This window comes from Notolepis coatsorum (genome assembly GCF_963971535.1).
Source record: "Notolepis coatsorum genome assembly, chromosome: 13".
NCBI lineage: Eukaryota > Metazoa > Chordata > Actinopteri > Aulopiformes > Paralepididae > Notolepis > Notolepis coatsorum.
The window spans coordinates 79,764,336-79,791,510 of NC_140177.1; the positions used below are offsets into that span (position 1 = coordinate 79,764,336).

Below are 27,175 nucleotides of genomic sequence, written 5' to 3' on the forward strand. Positions count from 1 at the left end.
GAAATCTGCACAAACAAACTGCTACTCTCTCCCAAATCCCACACAACCAACACCCCCAAGAACAAATCACGTGCTAACTCCCCAACACTGGCATACAAACAATTAGGCTACAAACAAACACTAGCCAACAGGCTACACATACTAGCTGCAAACCTTAGGTCACAGACACTAGCCCAATTAAGCAGCCTAATTACTTTCCAAAATAGCCCTCCTGTACTCAGACAGAGCCCAAACAAATCGTCCCCATAGGAACCTAAATACAAATGCCAGCCAAATACACAATACCAAATGCTAATCAAACTACAAATACCAAATGCTAGCATGAATCCAACCAAAATTCAACCACACTAGGCCAAATACAAACAAATGCACCAACCCCTACAAACAGGCCCTACAAACGGACTGAGCCCCCAATTTGTCACAAACAGGTAATTTATGACAAATAGGGAGTCCACACGTGATAACAACTTAACAAAGAATGATTTATTTAAACCTATCTAACCACACAAAAACATAAAAACACTGGAATGTTTTGTATTAGAATCAGTGGTGAGTGCAGTGTGTGGATGAGTGAGTAGATATGCTGTGGTGTGTGTTTGGTGTAAGTATCAGTGTTACAATATGTTAAAGGATGCAGCTTGGGTGTTGGTACAACCTGTGCCTGGGTGTGGAGAAAGCAGACAGAGAGGGAATTAGACAGAGACACATATATTGAGGTGCAGGCAGCTCTGCTCTGCACAGGTGAGTCTCATACAGTTAACGAGCCACCCACTCCACCATGCTTCCTGGTGAGTCAGACTCTCCATTTAGCAGGTAGAGTGGGGGTCGTCACAATTGGCTACAACCCTGTGCAAAGGTTTTCGAGATCGCCAAATGATTGACGGAACTAGAGCCCCGGGAGTCGGGGGTGGTAATGTGTACTTTTGCGTACTTTGGGGCACGCCTCACATATCGGCATGTAACTCGAAAACCGATTTTGTCACCTGAAAGGGCAATCGACAGGCAACAAATAGGGCTTTAATTCTATCTATATATTGTATTAAAAGAAATGCACACCCGAGCCACTAGAGGTCGGCAAAGAATCGTCCACTTGGAAGTTTTTTTTATGACTTATACTTTATTGCATATTTTTTCTTTTTGCACACAGTACTTCAGGACAATACAATGAATGACATATTTTGCATCAGCATGGGTCAGTCCTGAAGGACAACATAGACACTGGACCCCTAACGTCTAGGTTACACTGATACCCCCCATATGGGGGGGAAGACAGAAAAAAAGACATTAGAATAAGTAAACCTAAACAAACGAAAAATTCTACCATAACAAAAAATAAATAAAAAATAGAAAGATAAATTAGACTAAGCCGAGAATATAATGGGAAGTAGTACCAAAACAGAAAGAAAACACCAAATGAAAAAATAAATCTACATTAAAACATAGAGCCATTCTTGTCTACATAAACATGGTGCATTTGTCAGGTATTATATACTCATGTGCATCGTCGCTGTCTTAGACAAGTGTGCCCCTCCTCCTTTTATAGTGAGTGAAATTGCAAATATTTCCCCCATTTGCTACTATATTTGTCTCCTTTCTCTCCTAAACTAAAAGATATTTTCTCATAGGCAGCTACCCTACCCAGTTCTCCACTCCACTCTCGGAATGACGGGCCTTCTGGTGCCTTCCAGCCTCTCATTATGATCTGTTTGCCTATCATAATACTAGTCTGTATCCAATCAGCTAGGGGCTTTGCGATATGGCTAAGACTGCAGGGATCCCCCAGGGTATATAAACCAGAACAGAAATCATACTCCGTCCCTGTGACCTCTGTGATGTAGTCATGTATGTTACTCCAGAAGTCTCTGATTTTCGGACATGACCAGAGTGCATGGACTAGGTCCCCCTCCCCTGTGTGACATTTCCAGCAATATGGGTTCTCTTTCAGGCCCAGTCTATACATTTTAGAGGGGGTCCAATAAATGTGGTGGAAGATCTTGAATTGTATTAGACTTGTTCTAATATCCCTGGACACCTGTTTGGGGGATCCCCGAGATTATATCCCAGTCCTCTTGCTCAAATGTGACCCCTAGATCCTTTTCCCAGACTATTTTGAGAGCAGAGGATATCCCACTTTCAGAACACAGTACATTTACATTTAGTCATTTAGCTGAACGCTTTTATCCAAAGCGACTTACAAGTTCTGTACGACAAGTCATCAGGAAGGGCACAACTTTATCAGCTGAGTAACAATGTTCATCAAAGTGTTGAGTGCTACAGTGTAGGTTTGTTTATTATTGCATGCATATTAGTTTATTATTGCATGCACTCATCTGTGTTTCACTACACACATGAGTGCATGCTTACCAACTGTCCGTCTGCAACACTACTATCACCAACATCTAAGAAGGGAGATCCCCCCTTGAATGGCCCTTCTAAGGTTTCTCTCCTCCACACTGCCTGTGGAGCTTTTTTCCCTATTGTTAGGTTTTAGTGAGTTTTTCCTTACCTTCGCGTGGGGTATGTCTGGGATAAACATGGAATAGTAGACCGAGGCCTCGTGTCCCAACCCAGAAATAGCCAAAATCTTTTTCAGCAAGTCTGTACCCTGGGGGAGGGTCTGTGGCGAGCCAAATGTGCCTATGAGAAGATGCCTCAATTGTAAATATTTCCAAAATTGATTGTTGGCCAGCTGATATTGTTGAATCAGTTTTTCAAAAGATTTTAATGCATCGTCTTCATAGAGGTCCCCCAGGGTGAGGATGCCTTTGTCTATCCATTCCTTCCACATAAAGGGGGATCTGCATATACACAATTTTGGGTTGGCCCATAAGCCTGCTGACAGGCTTAAATGTGGGTTGATATGAAAGATGCAAGACACCTTCTTCCATACGGCCTGTATGTGAGAGATAATAGGGTGAGTTCGGGCAGTTGGTGGTAATTTAGCTGTAATATACGACAGTGGGGGCAGCCGTGTGTATACCGACTGCTCCATTATGTACCATGGAGGCGCTCTCTCAGGGGGCAGGGCCCACTGTGTCATATGTCTGAAACTGTAAGCATAATGATATAGTAATAATTTGGGGAGACCCAGGCCACCTCTGTCCACAGGCTGTTGTAGTTTACCAATACGCATCCTGGGTCTTTTACCGTTCCACAGGAATGTGTTGCATATTCTATCAAATTGTTTAAAATACTTGCTAGGTATTGCTATCGGCAGTGACTGGAGGAGGTAGTTTACTCTGGGAATGCAGTTCATCTTAAGAACATTAACGTCCACTTGGATGTTAAGAGGTTAATGTTTTTAAATATAAATTTTTTGTAGCAAAGAGTAAAGACCATAACCCTATCAAGTAGTCAAAGTGTATATTTTCATTTTACCGATGTTTTATACGATTTATCGGAAATACGAATTTATCGGAAAATGCTAATTATCGTAAAAACTGCAAGGAAATGACTAAATCCAGATTCAACCCTGCCATTGGAAAGAGGAGCATTTTCCCTATCCATAGATGTATGATTTGGCCATAATAAGGTCAAGGTCAAGTTCAAGGTCAAATATGAATTTATAATTAAAATCGATTATCATTAATTACTGTATCTACAAATCCTTCTGTTTAATCATCTTCCCTTTATTCATTTGCTTAGATTTTTTGTACACATGATCTCAATAAGGTGGTGAATGAGCTCAGTGAGCATTTTCTCCTACCCGTATAAATGTTTGATCAAAGATGCAAAAATGATAAATCATAATTTATATTCTCCTTTTCTTCATTACAATTTACTCAGCCTAGTAACAGACACAATATTCCTGACACTGGAAATACATACCCCCAGGTCCCTAGATGTTCCTAGATACCAAGAACATGCTAATTGACCTTGCAGAAGTGGAGCAATATTCCATTTACTTAGGCATGTACCTTTAGGCGAAAACGGTCTACAGATTAACAGGTTGGTGTGGGAACCGCTTTATTAAGCTCGAATCTTATTGGCTAATAATTGGTTTTGGACTCCACAACCATGAATCACATGGTGGAAGCTAGAGAAAGACACCTCCCCCCTCCCCTCTGCTCTCTATTCTGGCTGAGCTGCAGTGAGCACAGAGTGACTGCCTCAGTGAGTCTGACAGTGTTAGAGAGAGTGAGAAGGGGAAGAGGGAGAACATTCAAAAAATATATTATTATTGTAAACTATATACATTTTTTTGTCTTTTTTTTATTTTTCATATTTCATATTTCATATTCATATTTTAATGGGGAAGCCTGGCTTCCCTTGGCTTCCAGGAGGATTCGCCACTGCCAATACTACTACTAATAATACTGCCACTACTACTATAGGCGACAGTGGTCGTCTGGTAATCGGGCGGTTCCTGGTTTAATTCCAGCTCGTCCCGGCAGCGTGTCGAAGTGTCCTTGAGCAAGACACTTAATCCCCAACTGCTCCCGATAAACAGGTCTTGAACGTTGCTCGACTATGCCTCCCACTGGTCGGCTGTAGTGAGGATAGAAGCCTTGCATCACGTGTCCCCTCCGGTACACGAGGAGGCAGCCTGTCGCATCTTTTCACCAGACAGCGCGGACTCTCAGTGGCGAGGAGTAACGCGTGGGAGGCTCACCCTGCCACCGATACTTCCTGTCTCTGCTGTACAGGCGTCACCCAACCGACCTGTAGGAGTCGCTGTCCACAACGTCCAATCCCCACCCATCGACTTTCCACCCGCTACCTCTGCCAATTGAGATAGTATGACGACTGGCCCAAGCCGCAGTCAATGCTGACTCGGGGAGTCGAGACCGGAGTCTCTTGCATTGATGACGAGCGCAATCTCCGCTACGCCACCCAGCCGCCCCAGGGTCCCCCATTTTCAATGCATCATAACATATGACATACAGATAGACAGTGCTACATCTATACATAGGTTGCTACAAAGCATGTCATCTAACAGTGAAGTTAGCAGTTGTTATTTGATTGATTGATTGAAATTTTTATTAACAGTGAAATGACAGTGTCCTTTTGAAGGAGAGGGAGGTTCTACAACGAATGGCATCTAACAACACACTTCCCGCGATTTATATTTTGTTTCACAATGAGTCATGACCAACCAATTACATAATCCAACATTGTGTAAGCAACTAACACATTCCATGTGACTTTATCATTTTTGAATGAGTCGTTATGACGCTATCAATACATCCATTCATAAAGATTATTGTCCGCCATCTTGGTTTCATTCCTAAAAACACGAACGGCGGAGTGATTCGGAAACAAAGTAATTCGGTTGTGGGCGGGTTCTGGGATCACGTGGAGTGTGTTATGAGAAATAACAACGTCTGAAAGAAGTGTTTCAGCCAATCAGAATCAAGAAATGTGCATACCATTGTATAAATAACATTCAAAGACCTAATGAGTAGTTTCAGTTTCGGCCTCTAGATATCACTAGAGTATCAGCGAAACAATAGACTGAAACTCAATATCTAGCAATAACATACCAATCTTACCACTAGAAATGTTGTCAGAAACATATTTTAGGTTCAACTTTGGGTAGAAAAATACATTGACCAGGTTCTCAGTCTCTCTCTCTCTCTGTTTCTCTCTCCTTAAGACCCCACATTCCTGGTCTGTAAGCGAGGTGACCTGCTGGTGATGATAAAAGATGGAGAATACTCCCCCGACCGCAGTTGGAACAAAGGAACCAGTGAACGGACAGGAGACACTGGTGCTGTTTACATGGATACTATCCAGTTTCTGCCAACCCTCTCCATGCCCAGTGATGACTTGTTGGTAGGGAGTTATTCAGCTATAAATATTTTATCATTGAGAATCAAAACTCTTTAATTTCCCAAGAAAGGTCAGCAATCAAAAGAATTACAGAAAAGATTGACGAAAAACACACAAACAATTTAACAGAAAGGAGGAAGAGGAAACATGATGGTCAGATTAATATTGAATGTATCTTTTGTTGGTAGGAGTCACACAGATAATAACACTGTGACCATTTTCAGTTTCCAGTTATCTGCAACTTTGTATCAGAGGATATACTGTTGCATATAAATGATGCCCTCTTGTGGTGTTACTAATGAATTGCTTCTGTTTGTTCATCAACTCTTCCAGAGTCTGCTCATCCAGGGTCCAGACCAGAGGAGGACGTCGTCAACACAGAGCAGTCCACAGTTACCCAGAGAAGAAGCAGTGGCCCCTGTCTCTCTGAAAGAATTCTCCTTTGAGTTCTACAGGTAATGTGAATCTTATTCCATTCACCAGTCATTCCTACTACTACTACTACTACTACTACTACTACTACTACTACTACTACTACTACTACTACTACTACTACTACTACTACTACTACTACTACTACTACTACTACTACTACTACTACTACTACTACTACTACTACTACAGCCTACTCTAAAGCAGGGTAGTGTTGGATAGTTTTGATTTATATAGTCTTCATAAAAATGTATTTGTGGATTTTGTGGCTTTTCATTTAAATGATTGTGTTTTCATATATTGTAATATTGCCAAAGAATGAAATCAAAGAAATCGCAATATAACATAAAATAAATATAAATATAGCATGTAAATATATATACAAATATATTGCAAGATGCAGCACCACAATAAAATAATGCCTGTGCTATCATATGAGATCCATTTTGATGTGACATTGCTGTAATAATTATGGCATGTGACAAATCTTGGGTGCTTGACTGAGGTACCTGTTCAACTGAAGAATGGATAATCCGTACACCATATGATTTGTGTGCTTTTAACAACATTTCAATCTATCCATGTTTGTCAGGTCAAAGGACCTAGTAGAAATTTTATTAAAAGCACATGGGTTTGTAGAACCAGAGAAAGGAATGTGAAGACTGCACACTTCTCTCTTGCAATTAAAGAAATATATTTATTGGACACTTTCATGTCACTACTGTCAGTTTTGAGATGTGCCATTATTTTAGTTTTTGTTGTTTTATTATTTGTCATAATAAAATACAGAATACTTTATGATGAAATGCTTGTTTCTGTATGAGCCTCTGAGAGTGCTACATAGAGTAAAGTAAAGTAAAGAAGTAAGTAAAAAGTAAGTAAAGGAATGTTCAGTCAATATACATATACAATACAGAGTAAAATGAGTAACAGTGAGGTTGTAGTGGCCAAAATCCAAACAGGTCTGTCCTATAACTATTTGAATCTTCCTTTCTTGGCCACTTGTAGGGCTGGGAAGCAGTGTCAGACTCGCAGAACAGAAACCACTGCACGTTTTTGTTGCTCTTTTTGCTCTTTTAATGTCCAGCAAGAACAAAATATGAAAACAATATCGTACATAGAAATAAAACAAGAGATCCTAATAATCTCGGGAACAAAAAGGTTGCGTCTGCGTTGCGTGTCAATGACAGTATTGCTGCTGCCTGCTGCCCTCCTGTCACACGCCGCACCTGTGGCTTATAGCGTTAGCCCCGCCCCATTCACCTGAGCAAAGCGCCCCACTCACTGAAACAGAGAAATGTATTAATGCAGGTTCAGAATGAATCAAAACAGTTAAGCTTAAATGCGGCTCTTACAGAGGTACAATGCAGAAATGAGATGAGGTACAAAACTTAGGATAAGGTGCAAATGAGGTATGAATGTAGTGCAAATCTCTTTAATAATAGATACATATAAAGTGTGTTAAAGTGTCTAAAGTGAGTAAAGTGTGTGGTAAGGTGAGTGTTTGTTTAAAGTGAGTGTGTACATGCGGATGTGTGTGCAGTGAGTGTAGATGATGGGTTGTTACATAGTGTCATTGTCATTCTGACTCCTACAGTAGCTCTGAAAGTCTCAGAGCACATCAACCTCATTCCTTGGCCATTTGCAATTGGCATGTGACGCAACACAATGTTCTCTTTTCCATCTCTTGCATTACATTTACATGTCATTTAGCTGACGCTTTTATCCAAAGCGACATACAAAATGTGAACAACAAGTCAGCAGGAGCTGTACGTAAGGCCCGACAACACACGTTAATGTCCCCATGGGCCGGACACGTCTTCTTTAAACAAGTCAAGAAGAAACATCACAATAAATCAAGAACAAAACAAAAACACCATGAAATCCAAAATAAAATGTAAAATAAATAAATGGATGCAACACTCCCAGACATACCCCACGCGAAGGTAAGGAAAAACTCACTAAAAACCTAGCAATAGGAAAAAAGCACCACAGGCAATGTGGACGGGAGAAACCTTAGAAGGGCGATGTCCCCATATATAGATGTCAGTGATAGTAGTGTTGCTATAAAACAGGCGAAACAGTTGGTAAGTAGGGTACAGTATGTACATATACGTGTAATGAAACACAAATAAGTACATGCAATAGCAACTGGGGTGCTGAAAATAGAGCTGATGATGGATCCATTTGAGCTATGGGGGCGGCGTAGAATGGATGACTCATTCATTGCACCTTGCACCACTGTTCCTCTCTCTGACCCACAGGCAGCCAGGTAAAGACGTGGGTCGCCCAGGAAATTCCAGAGAGGCAGGCAGGGAGAGACTGTGGGCCTGCTCCAGAGAACCTCTCAAACAGCCCTTACTGAGGAGCCTGGCAAACAACACTGACCTCAGCCATCTGGCCTGCAATGCCTACACGGATATCCTTCACACCAGGGTTCCTTTTAGAGATGGATTCGGGTGGCACGAGTCAAAACATTGTCTACTATCTAATAAATTAGTATTATTTGCAAGCTTAAGACGGAGGAGGGATCAGCTGTTCTAAGTGATCAGCTGAGGTGCTCTCTGACCAGTGGGCATCGCAAGACTCGTTTTAGGGGTGCTCAAGCCCCCCCCAAATGTCTTTAGCGCCTCCTATAAATATATATAAATATAACAAAATACAAAACATCTTAGCCCAATTAGCCGACTTTAGCCGGCTCTATACTCTTTTTTAAGATGGTGTATCATATGAACCTAGACAACCTAAGGAATCTATTGGTACCAAACACGTCATGTTAACTTGTCGGGAAGGAGGCTAAATGATGCAGCAAAATTAGGCTACATTTTGGCAAGGGAAAAAATACAGGGCCATTTTCAAAGGGATCCTTTGACCTCTCACCCCAAAGTTTTCGGAATGAAAATGGGTTCTATGGATACCCACACACGCCTGATTCATGGTAATCCCATGCAGTCTTGGGCAAAACCATGCAGTTTGTTGCATGTAGTACAAATGTGTTATTTTCGCCTATTTAAAAATGGCATATTCGCCTATTTTTGCCTATTGTGGTCGGCTCTGCACCGGGCCGAGATTTTGTTCACGTCACAAATAGATCAATACAGTCCGTATTAATTGATGTTGACGTGGAAAAAAACATCTTTGCTGCCATGTCCCGGGGCCTGGTGGTATTAAATCCGGATTGAACTCGAACCAAAGAAGATATTTGGGCCAATCCATAGATGTATGACTTGGCCATAATAAGGTAATTTATAGGCCTGATATTCTATATTCTATATTCATATTTCAAATTGCATGTGTCCAGATGGTAAAATTCAGTACTTACAAACACCCCAGTAAATCATCTGCCCTTTGTTCATTTGCTTAGGTTTGATCTCAAGAAGGTGTTGAATGACCTCAGTTTTTTTTTTCACTTTAGGTCAATGTTAGCATGGTGTTATTCACCGTCAAAGATGGGGGGGGGGGGGGTATTGATATTCTCCTTTGGTTCATTACAATTTACTCAAGCATTGTAACAGACACAATATTTCTGACACTGCGAATACATTCCCTGAGGTCCATATGTTTATGTTTATGTTTATTAAAGGATCCCCATTAGAGACACATGAAAGAGCCTCTAGCCTTCCTGGGGTCCTGGACAAAACAAATACAATACAAATGTACAACAAAAAATACGAATAAAAATAAAAACAAAACACAAATAAAAAATTAATACAAATATACAAATTCACATTATAAAATCTAACATTCCAGTCAAACAAAAAAAAAGATAAAATACACAGATAACAGTTACATACTTAACAAAACACAAATTAAAAATTTATACAAATTCACATTATAAAATCTAACATTCCAGTCAACCAACAAAAAGATAATACACAGATAACAGTTACATACTTGACATGTTTGCAAAATATCTCTTAATATTTGTTTTGAAAGTAATTTTATTATGTATTGTGGATGAGATGTTTTTCGGCAAAGCATTCCAGAGTGCTATTGACCTATATATGCCAGTGAGTTTGAAAAAAATAGATTTTGGTGCCGATTTTGTTCTGATGTTACCAGAAGCGGCCCCTCTAGTGTTGTAACCATGTTCAGAAGTCATTTCTAACTGCTGAGCCAAGCTAGATGGCTTACCAGTGCTAATAATGTTCCGCAGTAGCATTAGAAGACTCATCGATTTATTTTCTTTATTTTCAACCATCAGCAATTGCCAGATGTTCATGCATAATACCAATACTTGTCCTGTATGAACAGCCTAGTGCCAGGTGAGCAGCTTTATTCTGAGCCACCTGCAACTTTTTTAAATATTTGTATTTTGTAGCTGACGACCAGATAACAGGGCAGTATTCTAAATGAGACAAAACCAAAGAATGAATAACAGATTTCATTATGGAGGGAGTGATAAAAGCAGAACATTTCCTAGTCATAAAAATTCCTCCTCCCATTTTAATGACAATATTATTTAAATGTTTAGCCTGTTAAGCTGTAGGAATATTTTGCCTAAAGGTACATGCTTAAGTAAATGGAAGATTGCTCCACTTCTGCCAGGTCAATTAGCATGTTCTTGGTATCTAGGAACATCCAGGGACCAGGGGGTATGTATTTCCAGTGTCAGAAATATTGTGTCTGTTACTAGGCTTGAGTAAATTGTAATGAAGAAAAGGAGAATATAAATTATGATTTATTTTTGCATCTTTGACGGTGAATAATACCATGTTAAATCTGCGGGGTACGAGAAAATGCTCACTGAGCTCATTCACCACCTTATTGAGATCATGTGTACAAAAGATCTAAGCAAATTAATAAAGGGAAGATGATTAAACAGAAGGATTTGTAGATACAGTAATAAATGATACTCGATTTTAATTATGAATTCATATTTGAACTTGACCTTATTATGGCCAAATCATACATCTATGGATATTAAAAAATGCTCCACTTTCCAATGGCAGGGTTGAATCTGGATTTAGTCATTTCCTTGCGGTTTTACGATAATTAGCATTTTCCGATACATTCGTATAAAACATCGGTAAAAATGAAAATATACACTTTGACTACTGTTTTGATAGGGTTATGGTCTTTACTCTTGGCAATTTTTTATTTTATTTTTTTTTTATAAACGTTAACCTCTTAACATCCAAGGGCCCACATGTGGACGATTCGCGATGCCACTTTGCCGACCTCTAGTGGCTCGGGTGTGCATTTCCTTTAATACAATATATAGAGAGAGTTAAATCCCTATTTGTTGCCTGTCGATTGCCCTTTGAGGTAACAAAATCCGTTCAGCGGTTCTCGAGTTACATGCCGATATGTGAGGCGTGCCCCAAAGTACACAAAAGTACACATTACCACCCCGACTCCCGGGGCTCTAGCTCCGTCAATCATTTGGCGATCTCGAGAATCTTTGCAGAGGGTTGTAGCCAATGAGAGTGGCTTTCCAATGATACCCCATGATATGATAATTGGGGATCTAATACGGTCTCTATTGATCGATTTATGATAAAGAAAAGGCTTATGATAATTTAAGGCTTAACAGGGTTGAACCAAGATAAGGAGCTATCAATAGTAACTCTGAGAAGTTTTATTGTGTTCACTTGTTCAATTTGTGTGGTGCCAATTGACAGTTTTAACTGAGGATGCATGCCCAACATGTGTCTAGATCCAAGCACAATGGCCTTTGTCTTAGAGATATTTAACAGTGTCGTCGCCATGGGGGGGCATTCGCGGGCCATGCCCCCCCAGATGGCGCACTGTGCCCCTCCAAAACATCATGGGCAATTATTATAAAAAAATTTAAATAATTAAACATTTAATTTTTTTTATTATAGTAAAAGTCAGATGTTTTCCTTTATAAATAGGCTATTTAGCCTATTATTAAACGAAATTAAACAAAAAAAAGTCTTAAAAGAAGTGTATGTTTGATCGCACACTGATTGGTGTGTGTGTTTGAATTTGTTATTGCGTTAGTTGAGTTGATGGGTACCGTAGTCAGAGCACTGCGTGACTTGAGTGAGCGTGAAAAGTACAATAGAGTCAGTCAAATATGACACTTCTTGGAGGCGGACATAAAATGGATATACGAAAATGGTTGCATCGTGGGGCAGGCCAGGGGCACCTAAGGCTTCTTCACGGCCTCCTCCCTGGTGACGGTCCTCCAACATCTAACGTTGAAGAGCTTTCGGTTTGATTGATTGATTGATTGAAAAGTTTATTAACAGATTGCAGAATGGGTACAGTACAGTACAGCTCAATACATACAATTGTTAAGGGGATGCAGACCAGAGAAAGACTTTCGTCTTGTTTACATCAGGGTCCCCCATTTTCAATTCATCATAACATATGACATACATGACATACAGATCGACAGTACTGCTACATCTATACATTTATGACATATCAGATTTGCAAATACAGTACTGTTTGTGATACAAAAGTGTCCAGAAAAAGAGTGTATATACATTTGGCGTAGAAACTGTACATTGGAGGAGGTTGGGTGGGTGGGGTGGGGTTGGGTGGGTAGGGTGAGGGCTGTACATTGGAGGTGGGGGGGGGGGGGGGGGTTGGGTAGGGGACACACACACATTTTACACTGTACATTGGAATACTGACAAGGCCTTACTTGGTCATTTACTGTACAACTAGGTTAGGACATTTGTAGGGGCCAGTTTCGAATTGCAGTCTCACGTAGGTGTTTTTTTAGAGTGTTTTTGAAAGTGGGTAGTGATTCACATTCCTTTACAGCTTTGGGTAGGGCGTTCCACATTGATGTGGCATAATTGCTAAACGTGTTTAGTCCCTTGTTTGAGCCGAATCTGGGTTTTACATGATTTGTGGAGCTCCCTCTGGTGTTGTGATCGTGGTATTCACTGACCTTTGGGAAGTATTTTGACATGTAAATGGGTACCTACCTTGGTTGCGTAGTGTATCTTGTAGACCAGGCCCATTGCAAGTTGCTGTACTCTGTCGTCTACTCTAAGCCATCCTAGGTTGTCAAAGTGGGCAGGGGTGAGGTGGGTTCTAGGAGTCAGGTCAAGCAGTAGTCTGACTAGCTTGTTTTGAGATGTTTGTAATTTGTTTTTTAGTGCCTTTGAGGTGCTTTGGTACCATGAGGTGCAAGCATAGTCGTAGTACCCTTGAATGAGTGCTCCTGCTAGAGTCTTCAGGGTATTCTTGTTTACCAGAGAGGAGATCCGGTACAAGAATCGCGTTCGTTGGTTGACTTTTTTTATTACATTGGATGCCATTTTGTCACAGGAAAGATTAGCCTCTAGGATGGAACCCAGGTAGGTAATTTCATCTTTCCTTGTGATAATATTGTCACCCACTGTAACCGAGAAGCCGTCGGTCTTGCTGAGTTTGTTATTTGAACCGAAGAGAATGGACTCTGTTTTGCCCATGTGTAATGATAGTTTGTTGTCGGCGAGCCATATGCAGATTTTGCCTAGTTCCGAGCTGAGGGCTTTTTCAACCTGTAACTTGTTCTTGTCAGAGACCAGCAGGGCTGAGTCGTCCGCAAACAGGAACAAGTTGCAGTCACAAGCTGACGACATGTCATTTGCATAAATTAGGAATAGTAGCGGTCCTAGTATGCTTCCTTGTGGAACACCACAGCTCACTGTGAGGGGGGGGGATAGGGTACCGTTTACTTCCACCATCTGTTCCCTCCCCTCCAGGTAGGATTGTATCCAGCTCACTGATAAACTATCAAAACCAATTGCTTTTAGGCGCCGAAGTCTGCCAAGAAGCGCCCGGGCCCGGTGCTGCAGGTGCATCTGTTACAGCAGAAGCTACGTGGTCTATAATAATAATAATAATAATAATAATAATAATAATAATAATAATAATAATAATAATAATAATAATAATAATAATAATAATAATAATAATAATAATAATAATAATAATAATAATAATAATAATAATAATAATAATAATAATAATAATAATAATAATAATGGATAATATAATGGATCGCCTATAATTGAGGCAGAGTTTGAAGTTGCAAAAGAGTTTTTCAAGACGTGTTTGAGAAAGACCTCACGCGAAAGTGGGACACCGTCCTGTCCTGAGGAGATTCAGTGCCACGACTCGCCGGAGTTGCCGCCTCCAACTCTTCTAATGGGTAAGTCATACGACTCATACTGTTTAATTTAAGCCGCCTTGCCCTTGTTATTATTAATAATACTTTCACTTGTTAATGAATTTAAGCCCAGCCTCGTGAGTGTGTTTGTGAAGTGAGAGAGAGAAAGAGAGAGAGAGAGAGACTGTCTTATCTCTTATGCGCACTCATGTTTTGAAATGTGTGTTGGTTTGTGGGAAATTTGTTTTCTGAAGCCTATATTTTATTTAGGGGATGTATGCCCCCCCGAAATTACCATATGCCCCCCCGTTAAATGGGTTCTGGTGCCGACTCTGATTTAACACCAACTTGTTGCACTCAATCCATTCATAAATGTCTGTTAAGGCCCTGTTTAAGGTGTCAGTTACATCTTGCTCAGATGTAGCTGCACTGTATAATGTTGTGTCATCAGCATACATAATTGTTTAAAAAAAAGAAAAAAATTAGATATAGATGTCCCTAGATACCAAGAACATGCAAATAAGCCTTGTAGAAGTGGAGCAATCTTCCATTTACTTGGGTGTGTACTTTTAGGCACATTTTCTGAAAATATGGCTAGGGCTTAACCTGTTCCACACAAGGTGAAAATCCGCCTAAAATATATACCTAGGTAAATGGAATATTGCTCCACTTCTACAAGGGCTATTTACATATTCTTGGTATCTAGATACATCTATGGACCTCAGGGAATGTATTCACATTGTCAGAAATATTGTGTCTATTACTAGGCTTGCTTAAATTGTGATGAAACAAAGGAGAATATGAATTATGATTTTTCTTTGCATCTTTGACAGTGAATAACACCATGATACTAATGACCAAACTTAAAAAACTGCCACTGATCTCGTTCAGTACCCTCTTGAGATCATGTGTACAAAAAATATAAGGAAATTAATGAAGGGAAGATGATTAAACCGAAGGTTCTGTAGATACAGTACTGAATTCTCCCATCCGGACCAATGCTATTTGAAATATTATTATAGAATATAGAATATGATGCTTATACTAGGGCTGCAACTAATGACTATTTTGGTAGTCGACTAATCTGTCGATTATTTTTTCGATTAGTCGACTAATCGAAAAACAATTATATATTAAAAAATAATATATATATATATATATATATATATATATATATATATATATATACCATTTTTTTTTTGCACTACCTATCTTTGTGAAAGTGGCTTCTCAGCTCTGGTCCAGCTGAAGACAGAGCAGAGGAACAGATTGGACATTGAGCATGACCTCAGAGTTGCTTTGAGACTCTTGTCAGGACCAAACAACATCCCCAGTTATCCCATTAGTTCCCCCAAACTTACTGTTGGTCTGTTATGTTAAGCTAAGAAGTCTTCAGCTGGCTGGACCAGAGCTGAGAAGCCACTTTCACAAAGATAGGTAGTGCAAAAAAAAAAAAAAAAAAATATATATATAATAATTTTTATTTTTATTTCTTTTATGACTAATCGACGCAACAATTCCTCGTCGACGATTTTTTTATAATCGACATCGTCGATTATGTCCACTAATCGTTGCAGCCCTAGCTTATACATTATCTTATTATAGCCAATTCGCACATTTATATATATACATATATTATCTTTCAAATGCCCGAGTTCAATTTGGATTTAGTATCACCAGGCGTGCATAAGAACAGATAATGAAATCTACTGTAATCTACTGTACTTTTTAATTTTCCCCACAGTGCAACCGTTTTTAAACAAATTTCAGATCTAATTGTTCCTACATGCTAACAATAGGGAGGAGAAACTAACTGCATTTCAATATTTGTCAAAAACATTACCTTTTGTGGCTTATCGCGAATCATAACCGTTATGATTCATTCAGAACGCTGAACTTTTAAACCCCACAGTATCTGACAGGAAGTGTAGTTCGGAAAAATTCCAACGCTGGTCGACAGCTATGCACCCCCTCTACAAAATGGCTGCAAAAAGACTACAATTCCCATGGTTCAAAATTTCCATTTCCGTTTCCGTCTTGCAAAAGAAATCGAAAACTTAAAACTATCTAATGGCACTTTTAACCTATTGCTAAACTAACGTAATGATGATAATATACATTCTACATGCTTTTGTGACATGTTAGTGATGTTAATACTTGAAAACGTTTGATTAAAAAATCGCAACTTAAATGCAACACTCTGAAAAATATTGATTTTCATTGATATTCATTTTTGGGTCGGTACCGACCCCGTGTGGTGGAACAGAGGTTAAACAGGGTTGGAATTGTTTACATTGGTTGTGACTGGAATGCTGAGACTCTTGAGACTTATGAGACATAATTGAGTATTGCAATGGCTATCATTAGGCATATATAATGTCCCAAGCCTCTATACACTCAGAATCTTTATAATTTAATTGGTGGACATTCAAAACATGTTTATTGCATATGATATGAATACATAACATATTGACATACAGTGTTGAACTGCATCTAAAATTATTCCTTAGAGTCCCAGCTTTCCAATGGTGTATGACAATGTGGCACCTACTGCTGACTTTGACCTTGACCATGGAACCATTTTGTTCATGTTTACAAATAACAACAATAATAAACATAATAGTCTAATTAGCTCATTCTCATTGAAAACCTGTCTTCATTATCCTGTCGAAACTAAATTATCCCAGGGGAGCATGCCCTGAATCAGGCGTAATGCAAGTTCATATGAGGAAGAGGAGATGGAAATCGAGTTAGTGGGTGTCCTCTACAGAAATATCAAATCAAACCAACAACGAAACACAACGGTGATGATGATGATGTTGATGACAATTATGATGATTGTTTTTGTTGCAACCGATGGGGGTCTGCATAACCAAAACATTACGCTTTTAACATTTTAAAGTGAGAGTTATCCAACATGTCTTCCTTGATGGATGTAAAGCTTTAATCTCAGATACATAGTCCTCCCTCCTGTATCATACAGAATGTGAATGGGCTGTGTGTTGTCCTTGACCCTAGCCGTTACCCATTCTAAAGTATATGGGAGACTACCCAATCAAACATGCTCGTAGCCCCGTAGAGCTGACGGAGCAGATCTTTGGTCCAGCCACCCAGTATGAGGCCCTACAGGATGAAATCTACTGCCAGATTATGAGACAAATGACCAACAATAACAACAGGTATTCTCTCACTTTCTTGTGTGTGTGTTTTCACTAGTTAATAATGCACTTTACTGTAACAACATAAAGATTGGATCTACAGGAACCAAGATATCTATTATTGACACTATTTATCTCTCTACCCCCCCCTCTCTCTCTCTCTCTCTCTCTCTCTCTCTCTCTCTCTCTCTCTCTCTCTCTCTCTCTCTCTCTCTCTCTCTCGTTCTCTCACGCTCTCACTCTCTCAGGCTGAGTATGGGATATGGCTGGCAGTTGATGTGGTTGTGCACAGGCCTGTTCCCCCCCAGTCAGAACCTATTGAAACACACCCAGCGCTTCCTGGAGTCTCGGCCCAGAGACCCCATGTCTGCTGGATGTCTACAGAGGATACATGGGATACTCAGGTGAGACATGGGATACTCAGTTGAGATTCAGGTGAATCACTGCCAGAGTTAGGGCATTGACTCCAGCTGGGGCCACACTTATACAAAGAAATGTATGCAGTCATTCAAGTGTGTCCTAGTATTGGATTGGTTCTGTAGAAATGCATTCATTCATGTATATCAATGTGTGTGTGATCAGGATGGAACCCAGGAAGCTGCCTCCCCACCATGTGGAGGTGGAGGCCATCCTACTGAACGGCATGCAGATCTTCCATAAAGTCCACTTCCCCGATGACACAGACCGCGTAAGGCACACTCGCTACACGGACACTCATTTCTATGTCTATTCCAGCACCTCTTCAGTTCTATGTCAAATTGGGACCTAACTTTATGGTAGTATGGTAGTACCTGATAGGGTATTTAGGCTTAGTATTTAGAGAGAGGAGAGGAGAGGAGAGGAGAGGAGAGGAGAGGAGAGGAGAGGAGAGGAGAGGAGAGGAGAGAAGAGCACACATGCAAGTTGGGCCGCAGCAAGTGGCAGCCTGTTTTAGCAGCTCCCCAACTTCTTTGCTTATTTCTCTACTATTTATTGTTTCTCTTGCAACTTTCTTTCTTTGATTTTGATTGATTTAGCAATATAAGTGATTGTACATTATTTTTCACTATTGTAAATAACTTGTAGCCAGCTAGACGTTAGTTTCCAGTTAGGACTAGTCTTGGTAGAATGGAGGTGATCAACAACAGCGCCCGGCAGGACTGTTTATACGCATAACGCACTCCTCGGAGTTGTAGCGCCGCCGAAGAACTTCCCTGCCGAGATTAAGACACAGACGGGGGGCAAGAGCGGGCAAGACCGTGAAGGAGAGGAGGCAGGGAAATAGGAGGTTTAAGCCTTACCTGCCCTCTGTTGTCATAGGAAATGTGCGTTCAAACGAGCTCTCAGTCCTTGTGAAAAACCAACGGGAGGACAGGGATCCTAGCCTGTTGTGCTTCACAGAGTCTTGGCTGAACGACAACATCCCGGACAGCACCATCGAACAGGATGGCTTCACGGTGGCACTGGTGCGTGCCGACAGGAATAAGCTAAGTGGAAAAAATAAAGGCGGAGGGCTTGTTTGTGCAATTCTGGTCACTTAAAGAACGCCTCTGTTCCCCAGACATTGAACTATTGGTGCTAAGTATGAGCCCATACTATCTACCGTGAGCGCTAACACATGTTTTGTGTTGACTGCGAGTGACATCATCCACCAAGATCAGTGTGAACAAGGCCAGAGGCACAGACAACACCAACCCCAGGGCTCTAAAGGTGTGCACCGGGCAGCTGGCAGCACCATGTCAGCACCTCTTCAACCTCCATTCTACCCCCGTTCAATGGTCTCTAACTACACACCCTCAAGACCCCTCCGCTCTGTGTCGTCTGGCCGCCTCAGACCCACTCCTATTCTCGGTCCTTGCTCCACAAAGGTGGAACGAACTTCCCACCACAGTTAGGACAGCCGAAACCCGATCAATCTTTCGCCGTCGACTAAAGACACACTTCAATCAATATTTGAAATGAAATAATAAAAATAAATACTAACCTTCTTACTGTCCTCTACTGTCATGCACTCTTCCTAATATACTAACATACACCTTCTGTGTATTGTCGCAGTGAAAGGGTTAACCATTGAGAGTGTGGTGTTCTTAATAGAACTTTGCTGCCGATACCAGCACATCATAAAGACTGTGGTGTCAGATCTATACATTTACCATGGGTTAAGGAAGTTCTAAACAGCGTATTTTCAAACTCTTCAAGAATATAATAGACATTGATATGGTCCAAAAATAAATCACAGATTGTGGCTTTAACAAATGTGTCACTCCCAGTATTTCTGCTTCATTTCCACTACAGCTTTACGAGGTCACGTCCACGACCAGGATACGAGATCTGTGCCGCAGCATCGCCTCGGAGCTCTGCCTGAGCTCAGCGGAGGGATACGGCCTCTTCATGAAAACACAAAACAGGGTGGGCCCTGATTTGTGACTCTGTGAAGCCCCTTCATTTTCTCCAATAATATTTTTTATAGATTTTTTTTGTAAACAAAACATACATATACAAACACTAAAATCAAGAAAACATCCAAATAAAATAAATACATAAATGTCCTTCCTCAAGACATAAAAAAAAATATATATAAACCAAATTAAAAACAACAAATAAAAATAACTGTGTTCCTGTCATTCACCAGTCCAATACTTCAGTCATCCTACAGTATTCTCTTCTCCCACTCATCACCTTGCTGTCCTACAAGTCCTAAGCTACATCTAGATGTCTGTGATGTCTTTGTCCCTCCATCCCTTTCTTATCCTTTCCCAAGCCCCTGCATTTATTTCACATTACCTTACATGTGTGTGTGTGTGTGTGTGTGTGTGTGTGTGTGTGTGTGTGTGTGTGTGTGTGTGTGTGTGTGTGTGTGTGTGTGTGTGTGTGTGTTATTTCTTCCTTAATATATTTTGTTTCTTAATATCAGTATTCTTCATGATCTAAGTTCAACTTTAGTTTAGGTTTAGTTTTCTGAAAGAAAACAAGGTTTGAGAACACATGCAATGTGGATTGACAGTCTTTATTCCTCTCAGGTCCAGGGCTTAGATGACCAAAGGTACTTTTTTGACAGTATCAAGGAGGTCTCAAACCAGCCTAAGAAAGCAAAGAAGGTCAAAGAGGGTAATGCTCCGTAATCCTCCATTTGTATATCTAATCTGTGCTTGTTTGTTTGTTTGTTTGTTTTATTGACTTGGCAATGTCACTCACTCACGAACGTGCCCCTAGTGGTGAGTCACAGGTAATGTGCTTTTTGTAAGAGCAGTTGCCCTTGCTTTAAAGGAACACACCAACATTTTGGGAAATTAGCTTACCGTCTTCTCCAGTGAGAGACAAAAAGATAGATACCAGTTTTCTCTGTGCGTTCAGTAGAAGGCTGCATGTGTTAGCCTAGCTTAGCACAATGAATGAATGTCCGCTTCTATTCATTGTGCTAAGCTAGGCTAACACCCAGCCAGATAGATTTCTACTGAATGCATAGAGAGAAAACTGGTATCTATCTTCTTGTCTCTATCTGGAGAAGACGGTGAGCTAATTTCCCAAAATGTTGGTGTGTTCTTTTAACATAGGGACATAAATCATTCCCATGTGTTTTCTAGGCACCCCAGCCACCATGCCTTACCTGGTGATCTTCATGAGGAAACTGTGGTTCAACGTGACCCCAGGAAGAGACCTGATTGCTGACCTTTCCTTTCATTTCCCACAGGTCAGCGTAGCAAACACAAAACATGTTTTTTTTTGTCAATTCACATTCAGTCAGTTAATTTCCATTGTGAACACATGAATCAAACTAGAGAGGTGCACTCTGTAGAACACAATTCTCAACCAGGTGGCAGCATAGACCAATGACAGCAGATCCCCCTGCATGAAGCAGGGCTGGAGTAAATAGGAAGTGTGACGTTATTTTAATTTTAAAAACCCTGACCACAAGGTGGCACTCAAGTTCAACTGGGGTAAACATAGAACAGTGTCAGTGCGTTTGTCTGGTTGTTAGTGTTAGCATGCTAATGCTAAGGCATAAACAGGAAACAGAAAGTGAGTTTTAGATGAAGAGGCACAGGCAGAATTGTTCTTACTGTTCTAGGGTTAGCATGCTAATGCTAATGAAAATAACTCAATTACACACTTAAGGCAGCATGGTTAAACTAGAGCTAGACCAATGACAGTAGTAGTCTGTACTGAATTAATTGACGCCTCCCATAAGTCTCTACGGCAAATGGTTCATGAAATGTGAAAGGGTTATTTTAATGGACAAATGGATGGAAATGAATTAATTCATAAATGTTTTTAAATGATCTCTCCCCCAGGCTCCCACCTGGTGGAGATAATAATAAATCACATGGCTAAAAATTCTTAAAATGATGCCCCACTGTTTAGCTTTACAATAACAGTAAACTTGATATATGGCCTAATCATCAAACAGAATATCATTAATGATATATTATTGATATAATGTAGACAGTTTCAACTTGACAACATAAATATTCCAGGTGGACTACATTTGATTTCAGAGTGATCCGGGATCATTCCTGGGAAGCGAGTAATAGGACGCAACGTGAATTCTACTATAAGCATTGGCGTTTCTTGCCTGGACACGCTACTATTTCCAAATCAAATGTATATAATAGGTATTATGTTTCATCATGAATGCATGAAAGGGGGGGTCGTTTTTTATGCTTTGATGGCCAGTAACGTCATTCGTGTTGAACACTACAGAAGCCGATCAGCTGGATGGATATGAAAACATTGTTGGATCAAGCTGAAATTGATGTCAGATAGTCCTTACTTGTGGTCGGTGGTATTCCAAAAAGAATATTCCAATTGTCTGATCGCAATTTCCAGTATTGGTGTCCATCTGGTCCCGGACATAATTTGGCACAACTTATGGATTGAGTGTGTCAGATGTGTTTCGAAATGCTCGAATGAAGCGACTTACTCGGCTCCGTCTAAATATAGCGCCGGGAGACATTTGAGTCTAACGGCCCGGGCACATACAACGCGCACGAATTTCACGCACGGGTTCCTAGCGGGATCGCGCGCCTGGCCAGACACACCTCGGATGTGCACGGAGGAATGCACATTCAACACTTGAAGAGCATAGACGACAGACTATAGAGTGTATTTGTCACAACTATTGAACTTTCACGTGTCAGGCCAGGCATGGGGGGACCTATTTAACTGCTACAATAATACACTGATATCAAGCCTACTGGTTGCTGTTCAATCATAATAATAATCATAATCATAATTACCATAATTAGCTGTCAGGAAACAAATAAAACGTTTGTCATTATAGGTGACAAGGTGGATTGACTTAACTCGTGTTTCGATTCCACCCGTTGAGGACCAGAGCCACGAGTTAACTCGTGGCAAGTTGTTATTGTTTTATTCCATATTAATAAACGGATCAAGGTCCCCGATCGGCTCTGCAGATTTACCTGACAGATTTAAATCGGCGACATGCAATACCGGCCAGATCCTCTTAGGGGCGCCATCGCTCCACCGCAGTATCATTGAGGCCGAATGGGAAAACATTTTTTTTACTGTCTGGGGCGTTTCATATGAGCCTCGATCCCAGCCGAACATACTCCATCTTTGATCACGTTACCGAACGCAGATTTCAGCCTGGAATAATGGGATTTATGATCAGCCAATGGACATATTGATCTACCAGATTCCGATGACTAATGACGAAATGCTGCCGGCGATCACATGGGCTGACGGTAGGATACTATTCACCCAAATTACAGCCGGATTGGACATTGTTGTAACACGCAAGCGATCGATCAGTGAAAATGGCTACTTGAACGCACACTGTATTGCTAATCAATACTACTAATCGGCGTCCCCCGCCGCCCCCATTTCATCCATAGATGCTCTGTAATAGTCCGGATGCTACGCAGTTTGTTTTATTTCATTCGTATATATACAACAGAAATGCCGTTTGATATAACGTGACTAGCCTTTAGCCTCATATCTAGCTTCCCAGAAAAAAGACGAGACAAAAACTGCGATAAAGCTTATATTCACAACGCTATAAAATGACAACCAACCGATGGATTTTTATTTTCTTTAAGCCATTATGAAGGCGCGGTTTATGCACTCAAGTGACAATGAGAATGGACAGATAGCAATACTATAAAGTATATATATAGCTGTTAGAAAGTACATCGGTTTGTTGACAAAGCGTTGTCCTCCAGCCACATATTACACTGCAAGCCGTGGTCGTCAATGTGTTAATGACTGCTATATCCTGCTATTATTATTATTATTATTATTATTATTATTATTATTATTATTATTATTATTATTATTATTATTATTATTATTATTATGCAACATTGTAGGTTATAGGTATAAACAAACAGACAGACAGGGGGGGTTGGGCGGGGTAATACTATTGTTTATTTGCATTGGGAAAGATACAGACACAGCTGGTTGAACAACATCTATATGTGTGGTAATAATGCAGATATTCAAATGTATTTCTGTGACAATGCGCTTGGCGCATGCTCCCCGCGCCGCCTCGAATCCAACCAAAGCGGAAAAGATAGCTTGCCGCCCGGGAGCCGCCCGCGAGGCGTGCTCCCGCTTGCGGCCAGTGTGCACAGTAGCGTCCGTTAACATGGTGAAGTGAAGCGGCAGCCGCCCGTCCGTCCGTCCGTGTTCATTCGTGTGCTGTGTGCCCTGGGCGTAACACAGATTTAGATATAAGGTTTCAAAGGGTGGGCGACACTGCCATCTGGCAGGATGCGGCCGGTATTGCACTTTGGCGATCTCAAAATCCCTTCCTATGGTAACACAGAGGTCAATGGATGAATAATGAATAGAAATGGCGAATAAAAGAAAAAACGATCCAAACCCGAGATATCTCGGGTCTGGCATCCAACGCATGGCGAGTTAACCCGAGATATCTCGGGTCTGGCAATTAAAGAGTTAACAAACACTGCAACAGGCAGTCTGTTCCCTAAAATTGTCAATAAAACATATTCTTTCCTGTCACAGGAGCTACCCAAGTACCTGCGCGGATACCACAAGTGCACCAAAGAAGAGATGGTCAGCCTGGCAGGACTGCTGTTCAGGGTCAAAGTGGATTCAGACAGGTCCCAGTTCATCATGATCCCCAAGATGCTGAGGGACCTGGTTCCAGTTGACCAGTTGAAACTCATGTCCCCGGACGAGTGGAAGAAGGTAGGAGGAGGATGGCTGGCAGACAGGATGATTAAAAGGTGGAGGGAATGAGAAAGTGGAGGAATATGTAACAAGACTAGGCTTGAGTCCTAGTATAGCCAGTATAGCATCCTAGTATAGCCTGTATAGCCTCCTAGTATAGCCAGTATAGCCTCCTAGTATAGCCAGTATAGCCTCCTAGTATAGCCAGTATAGCCTGTATAGCCTCCTAGTATAGCCAGTATAGCCTCCTAGTATAGCCTCCTAGTATAGCCACTAGGCCTATAGCCTCCTAGTATAGCCTATATAGCCTCCTAGTATAGCTGAAAGTTTAAATAGGTAAACTTATGGGAAATGCCCTTATCTTCAGTAGAAAGCTAGCTTAGCACAAATGAATGGAAGCGGATACAGACCAGCCATCTGGACCAGTCATCTGGTAATCAGAAGGTTCCCGGTTCGATTCCGCTCCTCTCAGCCAGTGTGTCGATGTGTCCTTTTTTTTTTAAACTTTGGCCATTCCGCTGGCTCTTTTTGCGTTTATCGCATTTTCTCTGGTCAAGAATGACCGACAGAAACAGGTTGAATGGGGGTACAGATGGGGGGAAGACACTCTGAGAAAGTTACGGCTTTGTCCGGGAATCGAACTTGCTACCCCAGATCCGTGACGAGCACGGTTGTCCCCGGCGCCGAAATAGCGCTCGAGGTACGCGGTGAGCTACTGGAGCTCCCGTCGATGTGTCCTTAAGCAAGACACTGAACCCCTAACTGCTCCCGATGTGCACATTTATTGGCTATATAAAATGCACCATTTATTTACCATTTACCTCTCCCAGAGTTTTAAGCTAGGCTAGGGATCCGTATCCACGAAGCTAGCTAGGCTAGCTTGCAGCCGGATAGCTTTCTACTGAATGCATAGATATAATATCTTCTTGTCTGATCTTGGATAAGACAGTAAGCGCATTTCTCATAATGTTGCTGTGTTCATTTAACAAATTCAGTCAGTCATGGTCAGCCACTCTGCCCCTAGTGGCAGCTCACATCTCTGACCCTGCATGTCCTTGTTCCATGTGCAGCACACCATCTCCTCCTACAATAAGCAGGCAGGGATCACTGTGGACGAGGCCAAGGTGACCTTCCTTCGAACTATCTCCAGCTGGCCAACGTTCGGCTGTGCTTTCTTCGATGTTAAAGTGAGTCTTCGTAAATTATGTGAATGGCAAGTCATGGCCAAATGGTTAAAGTTAGTTTTTTTTCCCTCAGAGGAAAGAAGTAACTTTTTTTTTATCCACTTTTTCTCCTTATTTTCTATTTTTCTCCCATCCCAATTTCATATTGCCAATTCTCCCCTTCAATTCTCCCCTTCCCTGTCTTGAACGTTGCTAGACTATGCCTCCCACTGGTTGGCTGTAGTGAGGATAGAAGCCTTGCATCACGTGTCCCCTCCGGTACACGAGGAGGCAGCCTGTTGCATCTTTTCACCAGATAGCGCAGACTCTCAGTGGCGAGGAGTAACACGTGGGAGGCTCACGCTGCCCCCGATACTTCCTGTCTCTGCTGTACAGGCGTCACCCAACCGACCTGTAGGAGTCGCTGTCCACAACGTCCAATCCCCACCCATCGACTTTCCACCCACTACCTCTGCCAATTGAGATAGTATGACGACTGGCCCAAGCCACAGGCAATGCTGACTCGGGGGGTCGAAGGAAAGAAGTAACTTGATTATTTGCGATTGTTTTGTTCCGCAGCAAACGTTTGACTCTAGCTACCCGAGCCTGATGACGATTGCCATCAGCAAGCAAGGTGTCAGCTTCATAAACCCAAAGACAAAGGTACTGTATATAATTCCACATGCGTTACATGTACAGTATGATTGTTTTCTTCTGATCTACAATGTGAAATGCAATGTTGTCTTTACGTCTAGGGGTATTCAGTCTCAAGCAGAGGTAGATCGCCTTCAACCCAGCCACTTGTTCTTCCTGTAACAGTTAACCTACTGTATTACAATGCATTGTTTTTTTTATTCTCCACTGTACCAAGTGCTATTCTATTCTTGTACACCATTTAGGAGTTGCTGGTCATGCATCCTTTCACCCGCATCACCAACTGGTACAGTGGGAACACCTACTTTCAGATTACCATTGGCAACCTGGTGAAAAGCAACACTTTCCTCTGCGAAACCTCACTGGTGCGTGTGGCTGGTCCCTCATATGATTGTATTTAGGCTATTATTATTTAAGAAATAATGTCGTTTTTAAGGAACATGCCAACATTATGGGAAATGAGCTTACCGTCTTTTCCAGAATCAGACAAGAAGATAGACACAAAGAGGGGAAATTGGTATCTATCTTCTTGTCTGACTCTGGAGAAGATGGTAAGCGCATTTCCCATTATGTTGGTGTGTTCCTTTAATAGAGGAGACCACCTGGATCTAAACCCTAAATCGCTAATCAATAGTCCCACCTACTTTAAAATTATAGATAGAATTTAAATGTAATTCAGTATGATTATCACGCAACCACACCCATCAAATTTCACATACATTTATGTTGTTATTATGGGGGGGGGGGGGGGGGGGTTCTAAAATGAATATAACGGTATA

At 41.2% G+C, this 27,175-nt stretch overlaps 1 protein-coding gene across 1 annotated transcript in view; it reads left to right on the forward strand.

Moving 5' to 3' along the window:
• Window positions 1-27,175, forward strand: part of LOC311239418 (unconventional myosin-VIIb-like) — a gene marked incomplete at its 5' end in the record, with an annotated part of 195,727 nt that overhangs the window by 164,058 nt on the left and 4,494 nt on the right. The window contains 13 exons of the mRNA XM_084327722.1: window positions 5,597-5,775; window positions 6,106-6,227; window positions 8,469-8,640; window positions 17,321-17,463; window positions 17,691-17,846; window positions 18,025-18,130; window positions 19,717-19,830; window positions 20,442-20,529; window positions 21,006-21,112; window positions 24,412-24,597; window positions 25,650-25,766; window positions 26,322-26,405; window positions 26,642-26,761. Coding sequence (XP_084183848.1) covers window positions 5,597-5,775; window positions 6,106-6,227; window positions 8,469-8,640; window positions 17,321-17,463; window positions 17,691-17,846; window positions 18,025-18,130; window positions 19,717-19,830; window positions 20,442-20,529; window positions 21,006-21,112; window positions 24,412-24,597; window positions 25,650-25,766; window positions 26,322-26,405; window positions 26,642-26,761 — 1,694 coding nt within the window. The remainder of the gene's footprint in view (window positions 1-5,596; window positions 5,776-6,105; window positions 6,228-8,468; window positions 8,641-17,320; window positions 17,464-17,690; window positions 17,847-18,024; window positions 18,131-19,716; window positions 19,831-20,441; window positions 20,530-21,005; window positions 21,113-24,411; window positions 24,598-25,649; window positions 25,767-26,321; window positions 26,406-26,641; window positions 26,762-27,175) is intronic.